Source organism: Phascolarctos cinereus, unplaced genomic scaffold, assembly GCF_003287225.1.
Source record: "Phascolarctos cinereus isolate Bilbo 61053 unplaced genomic scaffold, phaCin_HiC Scaffold_726;HRSCAF=1367, whole genome shotgun sequence".
NCBI classification, from domain to species: Eukaryota; Metazoa; Chordata; class Mammalia; order Diprotodontia; family Phascolarctidae; genus Phascolarctos; species Phascolarctos cinereus.
The window spans coordinates 23,150,223-23,174,281 of record NW_027556098.1 but is presented as its reverse complement, the minus strand read 5'-3'; the positions used below and the strand labels follow the sequence as shown (position 1 = coordinate 23,174,281).

The following is a 24,059-nucleotide window of genomic DNA, read 5'->3' as shown; positions in this document are numbered from 1 at the left end:
TTGAATCCAGGTCCTTTGATTTCAAAGCAACTATACCACATAGACTCTAAAAAAAAAATTAAATAAGTATTTTAAATCTCGAAGAGACCTTAGAAATGAAGAAATTGAGGCCCAGAAGTTAAGTGACTTGTCCCAGATTTTATGGTTATTTAGCATTATAGCTAGGATTAAAATTTACATCCTCTGTCTCCCAGCCTAGCACTTTCCCTAGTAAACCCCATATAGAAACATGAAACATAACTGCCTTTTTATTTATATAAAAAATATATTCATGCTATTTTAAGCATCGGGACTGTTTCACTGAAAATGAAAGGGAGTATGGCATAGGGGATAGAATGCTGAAACTGCAATTAGGAAGGCTTGGAAACAAGGTCAACCTCCGATAGTAAAATATATGAACTGCATGATTGTGGTCAATTTATTCAACCTTTCTATTCCTCAGAAAACCCTCTAAGTCTCCATGTTTTAAATGGTTTGTGATTTGTCCCAATGGGGAGGGAGTTTTTAAGGTCTGATGAATCAGAGTTCCTTGACATATTGATAAGAAAAATAGTTTTAATCTAAGTTCGTTGTGAATTGGCCTTCAATAAAAGTAAAAGTGATTTTCGATAAAAAATGAAGTGATTTTCAATTTTAAAAAAAGCATTGAAAGAATCTCCCAGTTCCCTTTCATTTTTTAAGAACTTTGCAATTGTTGAATAAATTACTTGGATGTGTCATCACTCAAGTGAAAAAAATAGATTATTGTTGTTTTCTAAGATTTGGCTCGGATGCAAAAGTGGTCCATTTTTTGGGGCCATCAAAGCCTTGGCACTACAAATATAACCGTCAGACTGGCTCAGTGATTTCGGAGAGCTTAACTTCAGAATCTCAGCATCATGTCTCATTTCTTGATCTCTGGTGGAAAATATACGATGAGAGCATTGTGCCTTTTTTCGATAAACTCCAGCATGTAGCAGAGCTTGAATCTCAAGAACAAACAGTAAGTAAACTGATGATTCTACCTACTATCAACTTCATTTTTTAAAAAATGAAGTTGTTGATCACGTTGAATTTTAATTTGTCAGACATTGGTCTAACACTTTGACATATATAATTTGATTTAATCCTTATAACAGTCCTATAAAATACCTAGGAAAAAAATCCTTATCCACATTTTATGGTTAAGGAAATATAGGGTCAGAGGCAGTCAGTGACTTGCTGAGGTTCACACAGCTGAGATGAAAACTCAGGTCTTCTGACTCTAAGGCCACTCATTTTTCCTTTCTATAGCCATGCTTATCTAGAAGAAGGATCAATTGTTGAAAACCAAATTTATTTTCTGCACTGTGCACTGTGGCATGAAGTCTGGTTTTGAGTAGCAGAATGCTAGTCATGTAAATTATTATTTTTTTAAATTATTGGTTGCATAGAATTCAGTGACAAGAAAAAAAAGGTAAAGTTTAAGAGAGTGTGAGATGCTGGAATGATTTCTAATAATGAAGAATAGGTTATTTAAATTAGCAGCTGATATTTTATAATATGGGCCTTAATCACAGATATGTAGTGGCTAGAATAGAATGCTGATTACAATTCTGTTTGAAGAGATTTTTTTGCCCTCATTTCAAATCAAATTCAAAATAGCAACCAGGAAGTGCTTCAGAAGGATCCTTTACTTTTTTGATAGACATGTGGAGTAGATTTGTTTTTACTTTTTTGTGTGAAGACCAGAATATAAATGTATTTCAAAAGGATTGGATTTCTTAACTGTCTCTTTGGATAAATCTGCCTTGTAGAAGGCAACATGGAATGATGGAAAGAACACTGGTCTTGGAATCTGTAAGACCTGGATTCAAATCTCACTTTACTACTTGTCTGATATTGGGGCAAGTCACTTCAACTCTCTGAGTCTCAATTTTTATCATGTGTGAAATGGACGTAATAATTCTTAAACTACCTCCCTTACAGAGTGGTTTGGAGGAAAATGCTTTTGTAGACATCAAGATATATAAATATGAACTGTTATATTATGAAAAACATTTATACTTCTATTTTTTTTAAATGATTCCTCTCTCACACTTAAGAAAATCATAGAATCATGCATACCCAATCTGCATTCTATTTGCACTGGGGAAATTTATTTGCCTTGCCAAATATTGCATATGTAAGGTACACATGTATACATTTTACTGCTTAAACACATTTTACCAATCTTTTAAGTTCAGCAGTGTCATAACATGGTACTGTATCAATGAATCTGTGGCCCAAGGCAGTAGATCTATGTAATATTTTAATATTTATTATTACTTTGATTTGTCTACAACAGTCAGCCAAAAGCCTTAATTGAATTTAGCTTCCAGAAGTAAGAAGTCAGTGTTCATTTTCATGGTTGACTTAAATCTCTCCAATCCTTAGATTGGGATCTGATATAGGGTGCTGGAGGTTAGGAAAATTGTAACACAACAGTTCAGTTACTGCTTTGAAGGAAGAAAGAATCTTAAGACAACATGAAATGATTGCGGAGATGCAGAAATACTGTACACACATTTATTTTTTCATATCACATACAGATTTAGTTAACTGTGTTTGTGTGTGTAAACTATTATTTATGTATGTATAAAGGAATATTTATGTATACATGTAAAGGAAGGGTGTTTTATAATATATATATACACACACACATACATACATACACAGACACATATATACACATACACTTATAAAACAACCTTTTCCTTAGAAAAGTTATATTTAAGTATGTGTGTGTATGTGTATTTACATACCTTTCCACTTTTCTGGGGACTGGTAGAAATATTGTGGAATTGTAGTGTCATTAATTTAGAGCTGGAAGATATGGCCACCCCCTCATTTTAGAGTCACATATCCAGTAAATGTCTGGATCAGAATTTGAACTCAGATCTTTCTACTTCCAAGTCTAGAAATCTATCTACTTTATTACCTAGCAAATAGTCTTAATACAAAATTATAAATTAGTATTATTAATGTTTCACTTTAATATTTGTTTTTGCTTTAATAGAATCAGAATAAAACAAACTTTTATTTATCCAAGAGAATTTATAGATTCTTCTCAAAAGGGAAAGACTTTAACAGATGCTTCCTTAGTTTAATATCTGGTAGGCACTGCTAAAGATGTTATAATAACATCTTGTATCAGATTCCCCACTCACACAATTGCTAGATAGGACCTATGAATTTGTAAGGAAAACACTAAGCACTTGTGATTGTGTAGAATAATTCTGCTAAATCTTCTGGTCTAGGGCAGAGGAGAAGGTAGATGGTAGTGGATAGAACACTGGACCTGAAGTTGGGAAGTGTGTTCTCTTGTTTCAGTCATGTCAGATTCCATGATACCATTTGGGGTTTTCTTGGCAAGGATACTGGAGTGGTTTGCCATTTCCTTCTCCAAGTCATTTTACAGATGAAAAACTGAGGCAAACAGATTTAAGTGACTTGCCCAGGGTCACACAGCTATAAGTGTCTGAGACTGGATTTGAACTTGGGAAGATGAGTCTTCCTGACTTCAGGCCTGGCACTCTATTCACTGTGCCACCTAGCTGCCCACTGGTCAGGAAGTCCTGCATTCAAATGCAGCCCCAAACATTGACTAGCTGTGTGACCTTGGGCAAGTCACTTAAACCTGTTTGCCTCAGCTGCCTCAACTATAAATGAGAATAATAATAATAGCACCTACCTCCCAGGGTCGTAGTACGGATTAAATGAGATGATATTTGTAAAGCATTTAGCACGGTTCCCAGTATATAACAGGTGCATAATAAATGCTTGTTGCCTTCAACTAGGGGAGAAAAAGGTGATACTTATCAAGTGCTTATGATCAATAAATGCATGATTGTAGAAATGTAATATAAATCATAAAACTTGCTACATTAACAAATACAGCTAGGAAATAATATAGGAAATATAATTAAATGGTTATGTTGTAAAAATAAACCATTTCATTGTCTAATTTCTCTTGTTTTATTATTTTATTTTAGAGTACTCTTTGTGGTACTGGTGAACCATGGGAAAGCTCAAATTCAAGCCAAAATAATAGCCAGTATTTCCCTGTTCAGAAGTTTCCAGAACAGACACTGGAAATAACTCATCCTATTCTGACACCAGAAGAGGTGACCAAGAAAGATGTAAGTACATGGTAACAGCTTGGTTTATGTAGCAGGGTGGAAACAAAGCCAATACCAGATTCTATCCAGTCACATGTAGAGAATGCATTGGGTGGAGCTAATGTTTGTTGCCCAGAATGCTTTCTCTGACCTGATAACACTGCTGAGTGTACCACTCTTGGAAAGTCCATGTCTTCACACTGCTCAGACTCAAAAAGTATCAGAGGATCCTACTCTGGTTTGACTTGGTTTTGATTGTGAATGGTTCAGCTCCATCTTGGCTTTCTTTGGACTCTTTCCAGGTTGTACTCTGACCCGATTGCCCAAGAATGGAGATTTCCTTTGATTCAAAGAATTGTTATAGTCCCGTATTACTGCAGCAATTTTTGTTTTTGCATTTTTGAAAAGCTATAGTAGTAAGATTTTTTTTTCTTTTTAAGGCTTATAGCTACTAGAACAAAAAATTGACTGAGATCTTGACTCCAGGTCCAGACTTCTTTTTCCCAAAAACTATTGAACTTCTATTTTGCGTTGTATACTTGCAAGCTTCTATTCATCATCCATCTACCTATCCAATCATTGATTTATTTATCTGTTCATCTATATATTTATCCATTCAGTCATTATTTGTTCATCCATTCATTCATTGATTTATTTTTCATCTATTTATCTATTTTTGTCTTTATCCATCCATTCATTTATTTATTATGCTTGTGCCTACGAGTTCATCTGAAGTTCCCAATGAAGCATCCTTCTATCAGTATAGGTCAGCATCTTCTCAGAAACCTACAGTTTTGGAATGTTTCCTGCAGCATTGAGAGGTTAAGTTAGTCACTTGCCTGGAGTCACACAGTCAGTATGTGTCAGAGGTGGGACATGAACCCAGATCTTCCTGTCTCAAAGACCAGCTCTCTATTCATTTCACGATGCCTTACTCTCTGCCTTTAGATAGAGGCAGCTAGGTATCACAATGGGCGGAATGCTGGACCTGGAGTTTGGAAGATTTGAATTCAAATCCAGCCTCAGAAACTTACTAGTTGTGTGACCCTGGACAAGTCACTTAACTGCCTTAGTTACTTCAATTGTAAAACAGGAATAATAGTAGCAGAATAATAGTAGCACCTACCTTCAGGGTTGTTGAGGACCAAATGAAATATTTATAAAGCACTTAGCATAGGGCCTGGCATATAGTATGCACTTAATAAATCCTTCCTTCCAATGGGGATAATAATAGCACCTGTCTCCCAAGGTAATTGTGAGGATAGAATGAGATATTTGTAAAGCACTTGGTAAACTTTGAAGTGTGATATAAATGCTATTATTATTAATATTATTATTAGTTAACTTTACACATTCACACAAGATTTGTAAAGAACACTTTAAATGATTGGTGTAGACATCTAAAGTTATGTATATCATTGCTGTGTCTAGTAAATTATGTCTGCCAACAAAAATAAAAATAAGGCATCAGGTTGCTAGGGCAAAATCCTTGAAAAAAAATTTAAAAATTGTAATTTATTGATTCCATCTCTCCAACTGGAATAGTTTTCTGTGCTGTTAGAATAGTTTTCTGATTTTAAATGACCATGTTCAAAAGAACTGCTCAGCTTCTTATCTTCCTGACAGAGCTTTTAGTTTTATATATAAAGATGAATTGTACATGGGAATGCCAAGGTAGTAATGCTTTTGTTTTTACTGGCAGCTCTTGATCTCACCCTGAAGATGTTTGATTTAAGGTTTTAAGTTGATTGCTGTTAATATATATATTGAAGTATCTAAATAGTCATATGTAAAATGTCACTTATGTCAATGTTTCAGTTGCTCCATGGTCTCATCTGTGTAATTACTTGAGAAACTGGTGCAAATTGTGACCTGTCCTATCCATGTCTTCTTATAATATGTAGGGTTTTTTTTCTTTTTAATATTTTATTTTTCCTAGTTACATATAAAACAGTTTCAGCATTTTTTTTCAAATTTTGAGTTCTGAATTACCTCCCTCCTTCACTTCCCTTCTATTGAGAAGACAATAATTTGACATAAGTTATACATTATATTACGTAATTCTTGACCATGCCCTTGACCATGTCATTGTTCTTGTCTGTCTTCCACAATTTTACGCAAATTATCAGTGTACTCTCATTTTTATGTTATCCTTTGGGTCACCTGTAATTTTGAGTCTTCTAAAAACATCACACTTCATGATGATGTATGAAATAAACATATCCTTAATTTCATGAATCAGCATTTCCTGAATTGCTGAGCTCATGTCAGCATATGCAAAGTAAATAAGGCTTCCTATGGCTTTGAAGGTCAAGATTGAAGTGTTAACATGAAATGTAGCATTTCCTGACTTTAACCCCTTTAATCCCAGAAAGCTGGCTTTGGAGCTAGTCATATCTAGATTTAAGCCCCACTCTTACATATACTTTCTGGGGGACCCTGAGCTAATCACAGCCTCTCGGTACTATAGGCAACTCTCTAAGACTGTAAATTTTAGAGAAAGTTCAGACCTGTATTGGCAGCTCCTTTCCCAGAAGCTTCTTAGACCTATGATATCACATTGTCCCAGGTCTAGTCCCACGCCCTATCCCTACACCTATCATTAACGTGTTCTAAAAGGATAATATTCTGAAGCTGGGCAATGGAATATTACTGTTGAGGGTGAAAAAAATAGTGTTTGATTTTTTTAAGTTAGTAACTCACTTGTCAGTTTGCTGTTGAATTATGTATAAAACCATAACCCCATGCTGCAGATGGAGACTAGACTCACTGATGCTATTAAAAAAAAATCAATGTTCACTGTCAATATTTAGCACACATAAATGACTATCTCAAGTGTTTTCCATTTTAATCCATAATCTAGCACTTGACCATCCTGGCCATCTACACAATAAAATAAAGGGGATGAAGAATACTTATTGGCCAGATAGCTGTGTGCATTTGGATGATAAATCTATTGTAGTGTTCATCAGTACTTATCACTTTGGCAGACAGTTTGGACAGATAACAAGCCAAGCCTAGAATTGAATAGGAGGACATTATACTAGACACCATTGAGGAAACTGCACAGAACTTTAGATGATGTCATACTGCCCACTGCCACAAAACTCCATGGCAGTAAAATGAAGCTTCCTCTGATAATCCTTTACAATTGTGAATCACAAACCACCATGATATCAGAAGAATCACAGTTTCAGGTGACCCAATGACCAAAAGAGAATTGCATAAGTAATGTAAGTTAATGAGTTAGCATATAATTAACAATGATGACTTGAATGTGACACATAGGGTAAATTACATCATTAGAGACTAATAAACCCCCAAAAGAGGTGGGCTGTCATGTATCAAGAGTAAGATGTAACTGATGACTAGCCTGAGTGCTTCTTCTGCATCTATCACGTATTAAAAGAATCAGGGGAAGAAGACGTGTTTAAGAATTGTGCGGGATGAGAAAGTTTGAAGAGATTATACAAATGGACAAAATATAGATCCAGTAAAGCACAATACTTGACAGTCTTTGGGTCTTAAGATGTATTTGATATTTTTTATTCTGTGTGGACGCTCTATCATTTTTCATGTTGCTTGACTGCCACCTGCTGATCACCCACAGAATCATAAAATTTCTGAGCTGGGGAAAGACTTCATAGGTCATCTGATTCAGCCCTTTCATTTTACAGATTTGGAATGAAGGCTCAGAGACATTCAGTGAGTTAGCCAAGCTCATATAATAAAACTAAAATTCACCTTTCTTGATTTTCAATCTCCTGATCTTTTCCATTGTTTTTCTTTTGACAGTTAAGTGATATAAGTGGATTTTCCTAGATTATTTTCTTTCTAAATTGATTTACAAACATAAGAATTTCATTTCTTGCTCAAAGTCCAGTAGTCTGTCTCAGGCAATGATACAGAAGGACATTTATGGGAAGGCATATTTATTTATTTTTCAGCCAGGCAATGGGGTTAAGTGACTTGTCCAGGGTCACACAGCTAGAAAGTGTCAAGTGTCAGAAGCTGGATTTGAACTCAGGTTCTCCTGACTCCAGAGCTGGTGCTCTATCCACTGCACCACCTAGCTGACCCTAGGGAAGGCATACTTAACTTCTTACATGCCAGCTTCCAAAAGTTGGGGATGCGTACTACTTTCCCAAAATAACACATTACAAATTTGTAATTAATATTTAAAAATAAACTTTTATTGAACCTATTTGTTTGGCTCATGCCACCTCTTCAGAAGTAGCAGGAGATAATGATAGAGAGTTGTCTTTGGAGTCAGGAAGACTTGGATTTAAGTCCTACATCTGGCATATACTGGTTTTGTGACCACTGATCATGAGTAACTAACTTAACCTCTCAGTGCCCCATGCAACTCTCTAAGATTCAATATTATAGAGCAGGTACCATACTGTATTGGCAGAGAGAGTTCCATATACCAGTGATATAAGAAGACTTTTTTCAAAAGTAAATACATATATATATGCCATCACTTGGATTGATTAATTCCTTGAGCTTATTATCCACCACGAAAAGTGGTATTTCAGTGTTACTTAGCTAATTGAGTGGGTCTTTGATTTCATCATAGTGGGTTATACTTCCAGTGATATGACATAATCTATCCGTACCTCATTTTTTCTTTGTCCTTTGTAAGCATTTCCAAAAATCTGCAATAGAGTCTTTACCCAATGTACTTACTGAGGTCTTTAAATCTTTTGGTTGCTGTCCTTTGTGCTCAAAGAGGACCAAAATGACATCACTAAGTTGAGGTCAAGGTACAGTGTGCCTGACTGTGATTGATTAGACCGGTATGAGCTCAGAAGACTACCACAGGTTGGGCACAAATAATCCATATGAACAGTTAGAGTGGAGATTTCTCTAAATTTGCACATCTCGCGTTTCTTTTGAGCTGCTGCAATTCTGCTTTGTTCATAGAGCACAGAGCCTTCTTTGATGCAGGCATGCCATGTTGGGTGGTCCTGTGCCATTGTCTCCCTTGTCATGCTATCAATTCCAAAGTTCTCCAGAGAGACCTTGAGAGTGTCCTTGTATTGCTTCTGCTGACCTCTGTGTAAGTGCTTGCCTTATGTGAGTTCTTGATAAGATAGTCTTTTAGGCAAATGTGTGTTTGACATTCAAACAGCATAGCCAGCCCATTGGAGTTGCACTGTCTGCAGTAGAGTCTGAATGCTTGGAAGCTCAACTAGAGAAAGGACCTCAGAGTCTAGTACCTGATCTTGCCAGATGATCTTCAGAATCTTCCTAAGACAATTCAAATGGAAGCAATTCAGCTTCCTGGCATGGTTAGGGTGTACTGTCCAGGTTTCATAGGCATGCAACAATGAGGTCAGCACAGACTAATACCTCTTCTTTCCCACACTTTAGATTTTTTAGCATTTAGTGAATACACATGCAACACTTGGGCAATGTATCCATTAGTCTTCACTCTACGTGCATAACCAGATCATCTTTTCCTATGATAGCTTTACTTATTACAGTTTGTGAGTAATCACTAGTATTAAACTACAGCCTATAGACACCCCTTATATACATCTGTATTGGTTTTTTCATCACTTACAATTTTAATTCTTTTATAGTTTTCCATCATCCATAGCCATATAACATCACTAGGAGAATATTCATGTTCAAAGCACGTGTTTATGAAGTAGGAATCAGTTCAGGCTCATTGAAACTGCATGACACAATTTCTTACATATAATCTAGCAGGGTCATTTGCCTCCTTCTATTCAACTCTGGCACCAATTTACTGTCGATCAGTAGTGCCGTCTAAGACTTGTATTTCTGTATTATCTGTCTTAAATTTACTTCTTTTAGGCTTTAAAAGGAGTTACTATTCCACTTCCAGAATATGATGAAAAAGGCCCTGGTCACGCTATCCATCTCTTATATGATATAAGATAGAGATCATATAACTTTGCAGTCTTTGTGTAAACTGAAAGGTTCCTTTTTTTTTTAAAGTCTGTTTTCATAATACAAGTTCTTTAGCTCCTCTTCGAGCCTTTTCCAACTTCACTGTATCTTTGTTGAGATATAGTGATCAGTACTTTAGGCAGTGGTGCAAGTACTGATGTATCATGATTTTATATTAGGCTAAAAAGCTTCAATTAATATCATTTGTTTGTATATGCATGTAAATAATACCCAAATACTGTAAAATTATAAAATTGCTCATTTTTGTCTTAATATCTCTGCATTACATAGATTACCTAAAGATAGGAATCCTGTCTGTTGCAGAAAAGATCAATTAAAAATTTATGGCTCACCTTCTTATAACCATGAATATAATTGTTATTAAGCAATGCTTTACACCTCGAGTAAGTATTTGCAAGTGTTGACTGAATTTGGCCTTCTCAATGGCTGGGTTTCATTAAATTTAAGTCATAGAAATCAAACGCAACTTATGTATTAATTACCAATAAGTCCAATCTGAACAAAACCACTTAGCAAAAAGTATTTTTAAAAAATTGACAAGTAATTAAAACATGTTAGTTTGCTTTTTGGTATTAAGGAAAAACAACAATAATAACACATGCATAATACTTTGTAGCTTGCAAAATACTTTGCAAGTATTATCTCATTTTATCTTCATAACTACTCTGGGAGGTAAGTGTTATTATTATTCCTATTTTAAGATGAAGAAACTGAGGCAGACCGAGGTTAAGTGACTTTTTCAAGTTCCACAGCTAGTAAGTGACTGAGGCTAGATTTGAACTTAGCTCTTCTTGACTCCAGGCCCATTACTTTGTCCACTGAGCAACCTAGAGAATTGATCTTGAATTCAAGAAAACCTAGGTTTTATTCCCATCTTTGAGGCATAAAAGCTGTGTGATGCTGCTCAGGTCACTCAACGTATTAGGATTTTAGGCAAGACAGTAGGTTGAAGACTATAGATTGCGGATGAGTTGATGACTTCCATCAGCAGAGAAAGCTCTTCATGGGGATTTCATTATAACAATGAAATCGCTGGTCTAGATTTTAACCCTGCAGTTACTAAGTAACATGCTGTGTGCATGATAGCAGACACACAGATTACTTGTGTCATCCCCATCCAGATCATAAAATCTTTGACAGCAAGAATCATATCTTTATAGTTTTATGGCAGCTAGGTGGCACAGTGTATTCAGTGCTGGGGCCTCAAATCTGGAAGACTCATCTTCCTGAGTTCAATCTGTCCTCAGATACTTATTAGCCATGTGACCTTGGACAAGTCACTTAACTCTGCCTCAGTTTCCTCATCTGTAAAATGAGCTGAAGAAGGAAAGGGCAAACTGCTCCAGTATCTTTGCCAAGAAAACCCTAGATGAGGTCATGGAGAGTCAGACCTGACTGAAACACTGAACAACAGAAAATCTGCCTTATGAATATTAGGCATTCAGTAAATACAAATAATGAATTTTCATTTTGGAGAAGTTTTCTATATCATAAATCTCTATTGCCAATTATAATGTAGGACCTTTTGATCTTTTCCAAATAATTATTTCAGATCTCCTAGATATTGAAAGGCATCTGTCAGAGACCTCAAATTCATTACTGTCATATGCCATCTTGTTCATCAATATAATTTCCCCCTTGAATGAATAGCAGTAGAATCAGTGTTTGGAAGCATTATTTAAAAGTAAAAATTGTAAGTTTAAACTTGGGGAGAGAAAAGTGAGGGTTAAGGAGAACCAATCTATGAGTACAGTGGATGATAAATTATTAGCATTTTACCTATGAACAACAATGAAATGGATGATAAAGCACCTCTTAAGTACCAAGGCAGTGCTGGTACCTGGTACTCTGGTAAGTGCTAGTGATACAAATACAAGGGAGCATGCTAGGCAGTCTGTACCTACAAGTAGTTTACATTTTAATGGGGGAAGACTAGACATCAAAAGAGCTAGGGATAGGGGAGAGGAAATGCGTGATGACATAGCACATCCAATTTTTACAATTTTTCGTCTGTAGTTTCTGATTGTTTTGCATTGTTAGTCTTACTGACATATGCCAACATTTAATCCACTTCTTAATATTGTCTTGAGTTTTTGTTCTTATTAAAAACCATCCTGAAAGATACAGTATTCCTGCTATGTTGAAGCAGCTGTTAGATGTGAAATCATTCCATTTATATAACTGAGCTATTTAAATTAAACTATGCTAATATCACACCATGATTGAATCATATAAATACTGTCTCAATGTCTTTGTGTAAAATAAGATTGAATTTGTGTAAAATAAGATTGAATATGAACAGAAAATGGAAATATGGATTGCACAAGCAAATCTCCCTATTACTATTTCTATGAAAATCATAAGCTTTCAAAAAGAGTTAATTGGAAAATGAAGAGGACGTTGAGTTGCATTGTCAAATCTGTATGGGATAAAAGCAAAGTAGAAAGAGTTGACATGTTAATATTCAAGATAATGTGATATAAAGTCCATATTTGGAGCTTTTTAACAGGGAATTAATGAAAAACAGAACCTAACATGCCCTCCTTAATGAATGTGTAAGAAAGAGCTTTTTATCTTGGTGGGCAACCACTGTTTCTCAGAATGGGAACAGTCTGTGACTTTGGGCCAGAAAGATTGGTCAGTAAAGGGAAAAAATACTTTTCAATGGAGTTTTGGTATCAGTGAGAACACGGTTAATAAAAATTTGTGACCTTATGCAAACTGAGATTTTTAGAAAATTATTAATTTTGATAAAACAAAAATGGCATATTTATACCAAATATTTTATGTACTATTAATTTCTTTTATAATAATTTGAAAATAACAAATAAAAACCTGAAGGATATATACATTCTTTTGAAATAAGTTGGAAAATTTTGGGAATTTATTTTTAAAACATTTGTTTATGGATGTGATAAGGAAGCAGGATAATAATATCATCAAGGATGATGGAATTTCTGGTTAGCACAATTATTTTTTTTCTGTGATATAAATTTTAAAACTGTTAAAATGTATAAAAATTATTAGTGTATTTAAAATATGCTATATATTGAAAAGTGTTAATGGTTCTTAGCTTAAACTAGTTTCTTGGCTTTACTCAAATTTCAATTCAGTTTTTTTAAATCTCTTTCCTTCCTTCTGTGTTCCCTTCCCCTGCTTTGCTTCTCCTTCTCCTCCTTCTCATTCCTATAACCTTTTTGGAGAATGAAAATAGAAAATGGGAAAAATGCTATTAATGATTAAATTGTTTTCACCTTACATATAATTCCTAAAAATTATTAAGTCCATTAAAATGTGATTCAGTTTGACAAGTTTGTATTGATCCCACTGACATTTCAAAATGTTTCTTCTTTCTTCTGTAGCCATTTCCTAAAGAGTATGTGGGGTTTTTTGGTTGGTTTTTTAAATTCAATTGAGTTGGTGAATGCCAGCAATACACCAAGCACTGATATATTTTCCTGATATTGCTAGGTCTTTTTATTTCATTCTGAGTACTCCACTGGACAGTTCCTGTGTCACCCTTTACCCTGTGCCCCTTGGTCCCAAAAGGGAAAAAAATGAATAGAATTTAAATGTTTTTGCAAAGGAGAACTCTCAAATCAACAAGCATTTAAGTGCTTGCTATGTGCTAGGCACTATTCTAAGTGTTAGGGATACAAAAATAAAAAGGTAAAAAACAGTCTCTGCCTTAAAGGATCTCATATTCAGGGGCAGCTAGATGGTGCAGTGGATACAGCTCTAGCCTTGAAGTCAGGAGGACCTAGGTTCAAATCTGGCTTCAGACACTTGGCACTTACTAGCTGGTTGACAGTGGGCAAGTCACTTAACCCCAATTGTCTCACCAAAAAGAAAAAATAAAGGAATATATTTATTTAAGAAAAAAAGGATCTTACGTTCAATGGAGAAGTCAACTTGTATATACATATAGATATATCTATATATACATCTATATTTCTATCTATACATATATATGTATGTGTGTATATATATACATACATATGCATACGTGTGTGTGTATATATATGTGTGTGTGTGTGTGTGTATATATATATATATATATGGAGAGAGAGAGAGAGAAAGAGAGAGAGAAAGAAGATCTGCCATTAGGAAGACATTGGCAGCTGGGGTAAATGGGGATATGAGAAAGACCTCTGGAAGAAAATGGAATTTGATCTAGTCATTACCTTTTTTGAACTTTAAATGGCAGAGTTATTAAGGACTTCCATAGTACTCTGGCATTTTAAGGGAATTAATGAGAGTTCGTGTGCTATCATGGTGAGAATACTGAACTTGAAGTTAGGAGAGCTCTCAGTTTGAATTCTCTCACTGACACTAGCTGTATGGCCATGGGCAAATGATTTACCTCCTTGAGCTTCAGGTACTTTATTTGTCATATTTTATTAACTAGTAGTTATTGGAAGGATAAAATATAAAGTGTCCTACAAGCCCTTAAGCCTATGTAATTATTGAATATTATTATTAATGACTATAGACATTTGGAAGTAGTAGTCATATCTGGTTTCAGAACCTACCTTAGGCAAATCACTTGGCCCCTCTCAGCCCTAATTTCCTCACCCATGAAGTGAGGGGTTGGAGTCCCAGGAGTGAGGAACTTGTGGCCTGGAGGCCACATGTGGCCCTGTAGGTCCTAAAGTGCAGTTTGGATTCAAAGGGCTGCACTTGAGGACCTAGAGGGCCACATGTGACCTCGAGGCTGCAGGTTCCCCACCCCTGGTTGGACTAAATGGCCCTTTGGTCTTTTAACTCTGAAGCAGGGGTGAAGCAAGAGTCAAAGGTTAATTGTAGTGGGGTATGTGTGTTTGTAGCTGCTTTTGTTCTTTCTGAAAAGCCTTCTGTAACCATCTCTCTAATTCCTTTTCGTTTTTCCTAGACTGTTCATCACTTTGAGAATCAGGCTTAAATTGAAATCATATAAACACTAATCTATCTTTTATTAAGTGCTCTCATGCATTCCTCCACAAACACCAATATCCATGAAAAACAAAGCGAGTAGAAAGGAAGCAAAGTATATTAACTTTTCCTAGACTCTGTGCTTGATTTCTCATTTTGTGGTAGTTTTTGTGGTTTGTTTTCATTCTCGAAGAGTTCCATGACGTCAGGGAGATGATAACGTGACTTGCAATTGCCTTTGATTTGAGTGAGGTAGGGCTGTGCAAAGTCACCGGCTTCACTTTCTCCTACAGAGCCATCTGGGTCCAATGGCCAGACATCAGTCAGGACGACTGGAGATGGCCCAGGATGCAATGCGAGACCTCAGCCCTTTTAAGCTAAGGTCTTTTCGGGTTCTCACTTTGAGTGAGGCAATTTCACCCATTCAGTGAATAGGCCCCTTGATTTCTCATTTTAACTATAGCCAGAACCTGTTGATAGTCATGGGCACATTAGGGATTCTCTCTTTTTCACCATTCTGCTTATGTGCATTTGATAAAATATGTCTAAGTGGGAAGGGATGGATTATTTCATTTTTTTGTATTTGGATCTCCAATGCCATGCACATTTTTGTTGTTCAGTCACTTTTCAGTCATGTCTACCTCTCTCACCTCTTTTGGGGTTTTCTTGGCAAAGATACTGGAGTGGTTTGAAAATTACTTCTCCAGCTCATTTTACAGGTGAGGAAACTGAGGCAAACAGAGTTAAGTGACTTGCCCAGGGTCACACAGCTAAGTGTCTGAGGCCAGATTTAAACTCAGGTTCTCCTAACCCCAGGCCCTATCCACTGTGCCATCTAGCTGCCCCAACTTATTGCTTTCTAATGGTGATATGGAACTGGGTAGAGTTCTGGGCTTGATGTTAGGAAAACCTGAATTCAAATTTGGCCTCAGATATTTACTAGCTATGTGAACTTAGGCAAGTCACATGATCTCTGCCTCAGTTTCCTTATCTGTAAAATGGGGATAATAAATAGTACCTACATTCCATTAATGTTGTCAGGATCAAGTGACAGAGTATTTGTAAAATGCTTAGCACAGTAATGGTCCTTAATGAATGTTTATTCTCTTTCCTTCACCTAACAAAACAATGCTTATGAACCACTATCATGAACTGTGAGGAAAACAAAAACGAAACCCTTTTTTTCTATATGATATTTACTGTGAATTTCTTTTTTGTTTTGTTTTGATTGGTAAATGCAAATAAATCTGCTAAGTATTGATATTATTTCCATTAGTATGTAAGCTCCTTGTGAGTAGATATTGCTGAATTCTTTGTACTTCTTTCACCAGTGCTAGGTACAAAGTAGGTGCCTGATATATGATTAATTGAGTGTTAATTTGAGTATTGGCATTCCTAGTCATTTTTAATAAGTTATATACAAGTTACAGGATAGTTATTTCTAGATTATTCAAGGCTGATAGTCTAGTTTTGCTATTTAACAAAATCAATTTCATTTTCCTCACTCCTTTTCTTTGCCTAGTGGCATAGAATATATAATTCCTGAGGCCAGTAACTTTTTAGTTTTCTTCTTTTTAACCCCAGCTCCTGTCATAATGCTTTGGCATAGCAGGCAATTATTTAAAGCTTGTTGGCTTGAATTTGTTATTTCTTTATTTTCTTGTGCCTTGGAAGGAATGTTCGATTTAAAGTTGGAAGAAGTGAAAGCCCTGTGTCTGCCTCTTAGTGCCTTTGTGACCTTGGAGAAGTCACCTATTCTCTTTGAGTTTTAGTTTCTACACCTGTAAAATAAAAGATGTTAGGACTTTCCCAAGATCCCACTAACTCTTAATCCATTATCAATCCTATGGCTGGAAAGAGACCCAACTACAGTTCTCTCTGTGTTGTCTTAATCACATTCTGATAATTTTTTAAAAATATTAGGGAATTAGGTTGAACTTAATGAAGAAAATGAGAATTTGGTGATGAGGACTTTATTTTTCCATCTGAACCTTGTTTATCCATTACTATAAACTATAAGTAAATTTACTCTACTAAACATTCTTGTTCATGATAAGAGTTTTATGATAATACACTGAAAAAAAAAGTGTGGGAGAAGCATAGAGACGCGTCCTATTGGCACATTAATAAACAAATCTTTCTGGATGTAGATCTTTGAACCAAATACTGAGATTGTGGAAAATACAAGTAGCAAGATAAAGAAGGGTGGTTTTTTTTTTTCCTCCCTGAGGGGGAGCACAGTTGGGACAGATTTTTTTTAGTTTTTTTTTTTCTGGGACAAAAAACAATTACAGCAGACCTCTATCTTGATTCTTATAGACTGATAAGTTTTACAATTTTGGATAATGCTCAGTCTTCCAAGAACAAATTGTTTTCTTTTTTAACTTTTTTTTTTGAGGCAATTAAGTGAGGGATTAAGTAACTTGCTGAGAGAGGGGTTACCTAGCTAGTAAGCGCCTGAGGCTGGGTTTGAACTGGAGTCCTCTTGACTCCAGGGCCAATGCATAAATAGTTAACTAATGGAAAACTGGTAATTTTCTTAGTTGCTAGTCCTTAAGGAGGAACCCAGTTCTCCTGAGTGTTTCCTGGAACCAAATAATGAACTACCTGTACAGTTTACCAGTGACCCTATTCCTCTACACACTTTTGAAGTTGTATATGCAATCTTTTTTTTTTTGGTAGGCAATTGGGTTTAAGTGACTTGCCCAGGGTCACACAGCTAGTTAAGTGTCAAGTGTTTGGTCTGAGGTCGGATTTGAACTCAGGTCCTCCTGACTTCAAGGCTGGTGCTCTATCCACTGCGCCACCTCCTATATGCAATCTTTATGTCCCATCTAGTCTTGATAAACTTGATGAATCAATTCTACGTTATGTTTGTTCATCTAATTAAAATTAATTTTTAATCTTACCTCACTAAAATGAAAGTATGTTAATCTACCTTTTAATAGCAGTTTTGAGGGTTTTTTTTTCAGGGTGAGTTAGAAATGATGGAGCTGCTTTATTTAGTCTTTTCTAAGAAAAAAATAACAATCAGAACGGATCTTCAACTTGATTCCTGTGAGTCAATGTTTTACAATTTTTGTTAGTGCCTAGTAACTTAAGAGCAAATTGGTAACTAATGGAAAAATGGTTATATTCTTAGCAGCCAGTCCATAAAGATGAACACAATTCTCCTGAGAGTTTCCTGGAATCAAATAATGAACCACTTGTAGAGTTCACCAGTGACTCTGTTCCTCTACACAGTTTGGAGGTGATATTTTCAGCCTTTATGTCCTGTCTTGTTTAATACACTTGATGAAACAGCTCTATATTATTATGTTTGGTGAACTAATTAACATTATTTTTGAATCTGATATTATTAAAATGAAAGCATGCCAATTTACCTTTTAATAGTTTTGTTTTTGTTTTTGTGGGGTGGTGGGAGAGGATGAATCGGGTTTGTTTAGTCTTTTCAAAGACAAAATAAAAATCAGAACAGACCTCCAACTTAATTGTTGTAGGCTGGTAAGTTTTGCAATTTTGCGTAATGCCTAGTCACCGAAGAGCAAATTATTAACTAATGGAAAAATGGTTATATTCTTAGCAGCCAGTCCATAAAGAGGAACCCAATTCTCCTGAGTGTTTCCTGGAGCCAAACAATGAACCATCTGCACAGTTTACCAGTGACTCTGTTTCTCTACACAATTTGGAGGTGATATATACAACCTTTATGTTCCACCTTGTCTAATACGCCTGATGATGTCATTTTTTTCTTCTTACATCACTAAAATGAGAGCATTCCAGTCTCCCCTTTAATAGCAGATTCCTGTCTCCAGTAAAGATTTCCCTTCAGGTAGCCGATTTGGTTTTGGGGTTTTTTTTGTTGGTTTTTTTTTTTTTTGGTGAGGCAATTGGGGTTAAGTGACTTGCCCAGGGTCACACAGCTATTAAGTTTCAAGTGTCTGAGGCCGGAGCTCTAAGGCTGGAGCTCTATCTACTGTGCTACCTAGCTGCCCCAAGGTGGCTGATTTGTTGCATGGCCTAATTGTTGAATATATAAATAATTCAGCATGTGACAATTATATTCACTTTAAAAATAATATGGTAAAAGTATATTAAATAAAGAAAAATTAAGGGTTGGGTTTACTGTTATTGTTTGGAGAGGACAGTATTGTATCTTCTAATGTGATAAATATGCAAGTTAATTCATTCTCTAATAACGAGAGTACGATTACAGATTAGTCTAATGTTTTTCAGACATGGAGAGATATAGACTGGCAAAGAGAAAGGAATGCTTCCTTAAGAGTCAAATAAAATGTGTGTTATTTTATATTTTTTCTTCTTAAAGAAAAATTCTTGAGAATTATATTCCTACTCTGAGAACAGGGACCATGTTTTTAGCATTCTTTTTGTGAGATTCTAATACACTTAGGTTCTTGATTAAATGATAAAGAACAGAGAAAGTGCAGACAGGGAGCTGAACTCATAGTTGAAATTAAAGTTAATTTGGAGTGGAACTTCTTGTAAATAACAATCCGGGTGATCTTTTAATAGTAGCTTCTTCTGTGAAAGATATTTCCAGTCTGTGTTCTTTGTTTGATGGGCCTCAGGGCGCTCTAGATGATGAAACTAAGAACCTAGGAGAATGTTAATTCTAAAGAGACATTCACTCCCTAAAATATTAAGTATAAAATCATTTAAGTTTCAAAAATAATCCTTAGATATAGCAATTTTTTGGCAAAGAACATCTTTAATTTTTCTTTTCTTTTTCACCAAAATTCCTTTGACTGAAATTCCCTGGGACTCTTGGAACAGAACTTTGTGAGTTCCATTAATAAATTTCAAGCCCTTATATTCATTTTGCAAAATGAGAGATTAGTATTTATTTTGCCAATATATTGAATGCCAGTTTAATCTTTCTGACCCACTACTGGTGCTTTTGATTTTCTTCCTCCTTTTGAAACCCACTCTTTCTAACTTGGAGCAAGAAAAACCTTTGGACAAATAAGATTTTTACTTAATTAAGAAACACAGTGTGGTAAAATGAAAATGTTCTAGATTCTAATTCCAAAAGTTCAAATACTGGTTCTGCCACTGACCACCTCTATGATATTAGGCAAAGTACTTAAGCTCCTGGGGCTCCTCATTTTCCCTATGCATTCAGTTCTTTTCTAGATCTGAATCTATGATTCTGTGAGTACAAGGGCTGTGAAAGTAACTATCAGTAGCCATTACTAGAGCATAATTTCCATCATTTGATTCAAAGTTATGGGCTTGATAACTGAGGGATATTGTTTTTCTCCTCCCAAGTGGGTTTGTTACTGACTTGATAAATGATCTATGTCAGTGTGTGTGTGTGTGTAGTATTTTGTAATGTAATAAATTTTGTAGTGTAGAGTGCCCTCCTTGAGGGCAGGAGCCATTTTATTTTTGTCTTTGCACTTCCAGTGCCTTGTTGCTCATCTCATAGCAGAGATTTAATAAATGCTTATTGATTGATTGATTGAATAATCTTACTTTACTTAATTCACTTGAATGACAGTTGGTGTTGGCTTACTGTCTGATCTAGTGCTATCTGGGAACATGGGAATAAATCCAAAGTCTACATATACTAATTTTATTGAAATTGCAGGTGATTCTCATCAGGGAAGACCTTTTGCAATCCCCAAACCAGGAATTATATTTTGCATTTTCCAACAGTTGACAAGCCATGAAGATCCCTGACTTTCACAACTTGAACGTCTCCATTCTAACAAAAGCATGTTCAATTATAGAGACAGAGGCATAAATAGTACCAAGATTTGTTAATAATAGTTACAGATATCAAGCAGAGAAGAAACTGGATATGTGTACAATTTCAAAGGAACTAAAGTTATACATTATGTATTGATATTCTTACATCATTAGATAATAATATTGTCAACAGCAGGACCTGTGAAAGATATAGATGTATATTTCTGCTTCCTTTTTTTTCTCATAACGCTTGATGAGGAAGTAGCAGTATTATTAGAATAAGAGAATCCGTATGATTCAATTTGTCTTGTCAAACAATCTGAGAGTATATTATAGGATTTTGTATTCATATAGATGCATTAAAAAAACTTCTTTTCAGCAGTCTGATGTTATTTCCTATGAGTTTAAAGTTACTATATATATATATATATATATATATATATATAATATATATATATATATATACATATATATGTGTGTGTGTGTGTGTGTGTGTGTGTGTGTGTATCTCCATGTCTCTGTATATAGTTTTAAGTAATAGTCAAATACTGTTCTAGAAAAAAAATTGCTGTGTAAATCACTGAAATGCTTAAGAGAAGCTGGCAAATATATGATTTTGTGGTCTTTAAAAAATTCAGTCAATAAATATGATCCTGCAAGAAGACTTTCTACATAAGTGTGCTTAAAGAGTATAATTCCTTGTTGTGATCAACAGAACAAAATATTGATTTTTGTCATCTTATTTCTTTTAGGTGGATTTGGCCTTTTCTGTAGCAGAGCTTTCCATTCAACAGAAAGTCAAGGAACCCAGTGCAGAAGAGGAAAGGAGGAAATGGGAAGAAGGGCGGGTGGACTACATGGGAAAAGATGCCTTTGCACGTATTCAGGAAAAATTGGATAGATTTTTACAGTAGTCTTGTCAGTTGTGTCTGCGTTCTAGCGCAAATGTCATTGTCATTATGTTCATGCTTTTGCAAAATGACAAAAAGTCTCTTCTAGCCCTTAGTAATGGGGAAGGCCTTTTAAATGATGTGCCTCTATTTATTTTCAGCCAACTTGAGTGCCTAAATACAAGTAGTGCAGAAAATTCAAGTCTAGCTTGAAATACCTGGTGACCCAAGATAAATAACTTCTAGTTTTCACTATTAGATCTGTACCTCACTTAATCTTGCCAGCAAAATGATTTAGAATAACTATAGACTTTTTGGTAAAAGTATGTATTATAACAGGAAGGATACCTAAAATGTAGACCTATTCAGGTGCAAAAATGTAGATGCTTAGTATAGTTGGAAATCATGCATCAAGCCTTGCTGTTCACATTTCTGTAATAATGCTAGGAGATGCAGTTGATTATATGGGAAAGCTTGATGATAAATGGATCTGTTCCTGTATGGTTAAGTTAAATTTCAGTAACTCACCTTTTTAATTTCACTTGCAGTTTTAAGATCTCATGAACTCTTTTGATGTCTCTGCCAGGAGCTCCGATTCTGAACATACCACATAGAGAGGTGTTCACCTGACTGATAAAAGAGTCTCTTTAGTGTTACGTAGAGGAATTGGCATAGTGTTTCTGAAGAACTCATATTTTATTTCAGTTTTCCATAGACCAGCTTATTGTGGCAATACCTGAAATACTGAGAGGAAAGTAAATTTATAGTGTCTGTTAAATTGTATCTCTTCCCTCCTCCCCTTATCAATATATATCTAAGACTCACTACCTCAGTTTTAACTAACTTATTTAATCATGGTGCTCTATAAACTCTTTCAACAGATTCCAAGGAATTCTCAGTTTTATGAGACTGATTGCTAAATTTTATGAGAAGTTCTCAAAAGAGTCTATGTTTCATGAACCTACCATGGATGTTGTTACATTTCTTATGACCACTGTTACAGACCAGGCACATTCATCATAATAACTAGGGAATTTCACCCTATTGAAAAGAGAGGGGAAATTAATTTTTGAAATTTTTAGTGGCTTATTTATCATAAGCCTACTGAAAAATGAATGACTAGTTTGCCATATATTTTGGAGGGGCTGGGAAGTTCACCTGTGTCCTGTGGTGTTTTAATTGAATCAGTATATTTGAAAACATTTGAGATCTCCCTGAGGTTGTTTGGTTCTGGGTCAGGGAGATCCAAATGAACTTTGAAATAGCTCTTTTCTGTTAGGGCATCAGTTTATCCAGGGAAGTAGGATTTAGAAGCTTCATTTCTGCTTAAGACTGAATGATGGCTGACCCAATCGTCCTTGCTAGTACCATATGCATATTGGTTAGTGAAAGTTTATTTAAAAACAATTTTAAAAGGGCATGAGTTGTGTGTCAAATATAGAACTGGTGATCTAATATTATTGGAAGTCCACCAGTACTAATTGTTTGAGAAAGGAATGAAAATATTGTGTGTTATGTTATTGAATAGTGGATGAAAATAGGTCTAAATCTAACAAATGAGGTGGAACACATAAGATGTGGAGTTAAGTGAACTAGCTTTATTCTCAGCTTCTTTTGTCTCTGGAGATGTGTGTCAACAGAGACAGCTAAACTGTCCTCTGATACAAATTAAACTGTGCAGGTCAATCTTGCTATGCTCTATTAGCATCAGTATTTTTCATCTCTTTTGAACTGTTCTCATTTAAAGGTTGTATAATCTACTTGTTTGTGCTTTGCATGTGTGTCCTGGGAACACAGGATGATGTTTTATGTTCAAAGGGAAGCAGTTTTATTACACATTTCCAAATTCTCCAAATAAAAAAAATAAGCAAACACATATTAAATGGATTTTTCATAACTGTTTCTAGAAATAAAATATCTAAAAGTGCTTATTTTTCAAATGACACCCACCTGAGAAAGCTGATGACTTTCCAATAATGCTTTTTCAAATTTTTATGTTTACACATACTTTTGGATGGCTCTATATAGACATAAGGAAGTTCAGAAGGACCCTGATATATTAATTACTCTGGTGTTGGAGATAATACATATTCCACAGAATTTCAGTGATGTAAGGAGATATATGTTGTATGTAAGTTCTTCATGTACACAAAAATATGATTCAATAGAAAGTGTCACTAAATCCATTTTATTATGAGGTATTTTAAGATAGGATTTTACTCTTCTAAAATTAATTAGCCCACTGCACATATTACCATTTTTCTCCAAAGGAGCAGTTGTTATTCCACCACTGTTTGTGAGGGTATCCATCTTTACTACACCTTTTATAGCATTCTGACAGTAATCCAGCATGCTGTGTTTGCTTATCTTATCCTATTCCTTTCTGATCCTTTCCTGGTGATATGGGAAAGAGAAAAAGTAGGTGAGAAAGTTTCATAAAGGAGGCCAGTCATTCTGACTATCCCTGGCTCTTCTTTCTTCTCTC

The 24,059-nt window shown here is 35.3% G+C and overlaps 1 protein-coding gene across 3 annotated transcripts in view; it reads left to right on the top strand.

Moving 5' to 3' along the window:
• GYG2 (glycogenin 2) overlaps positions 1-23,441 on the top strand; it is a 54,418-nt gene extending 30,977 nt beyond the window's left edge. The window contains exons 7-11 of one of the 3 annotated variants that reach the window (XM_020992967.1): positions 760-982; positions 3,993-4,139; positions 18,115-18,222; positions 18,559-18,663; positions 21,437-23,441. In XM_020992967.1, coding sequence (XP_020848626.1) covers positions 760-982; positions 3,993-4,139; positions 18,115-18,222; positions 18,559-18,663; positions 21,437-21,598 — 745 coding nt within the window. In that variant the 3' untranslated portion in view covers positions 21,599-23,441. Of the gene's footprint in view, positions 1-759; positions 983-3,992; positions 4,140-18,114; positions 18,223-18,555; positions 18,664-21,436 lie in introns of all 3 variants that reach the window. The other 2 variants (XM_020992963.1, XM_020992971.1) reach the window with 2 other exon arrangements.
• Positions 23,442-24,059: the final 618 nt, after the last annotated feature.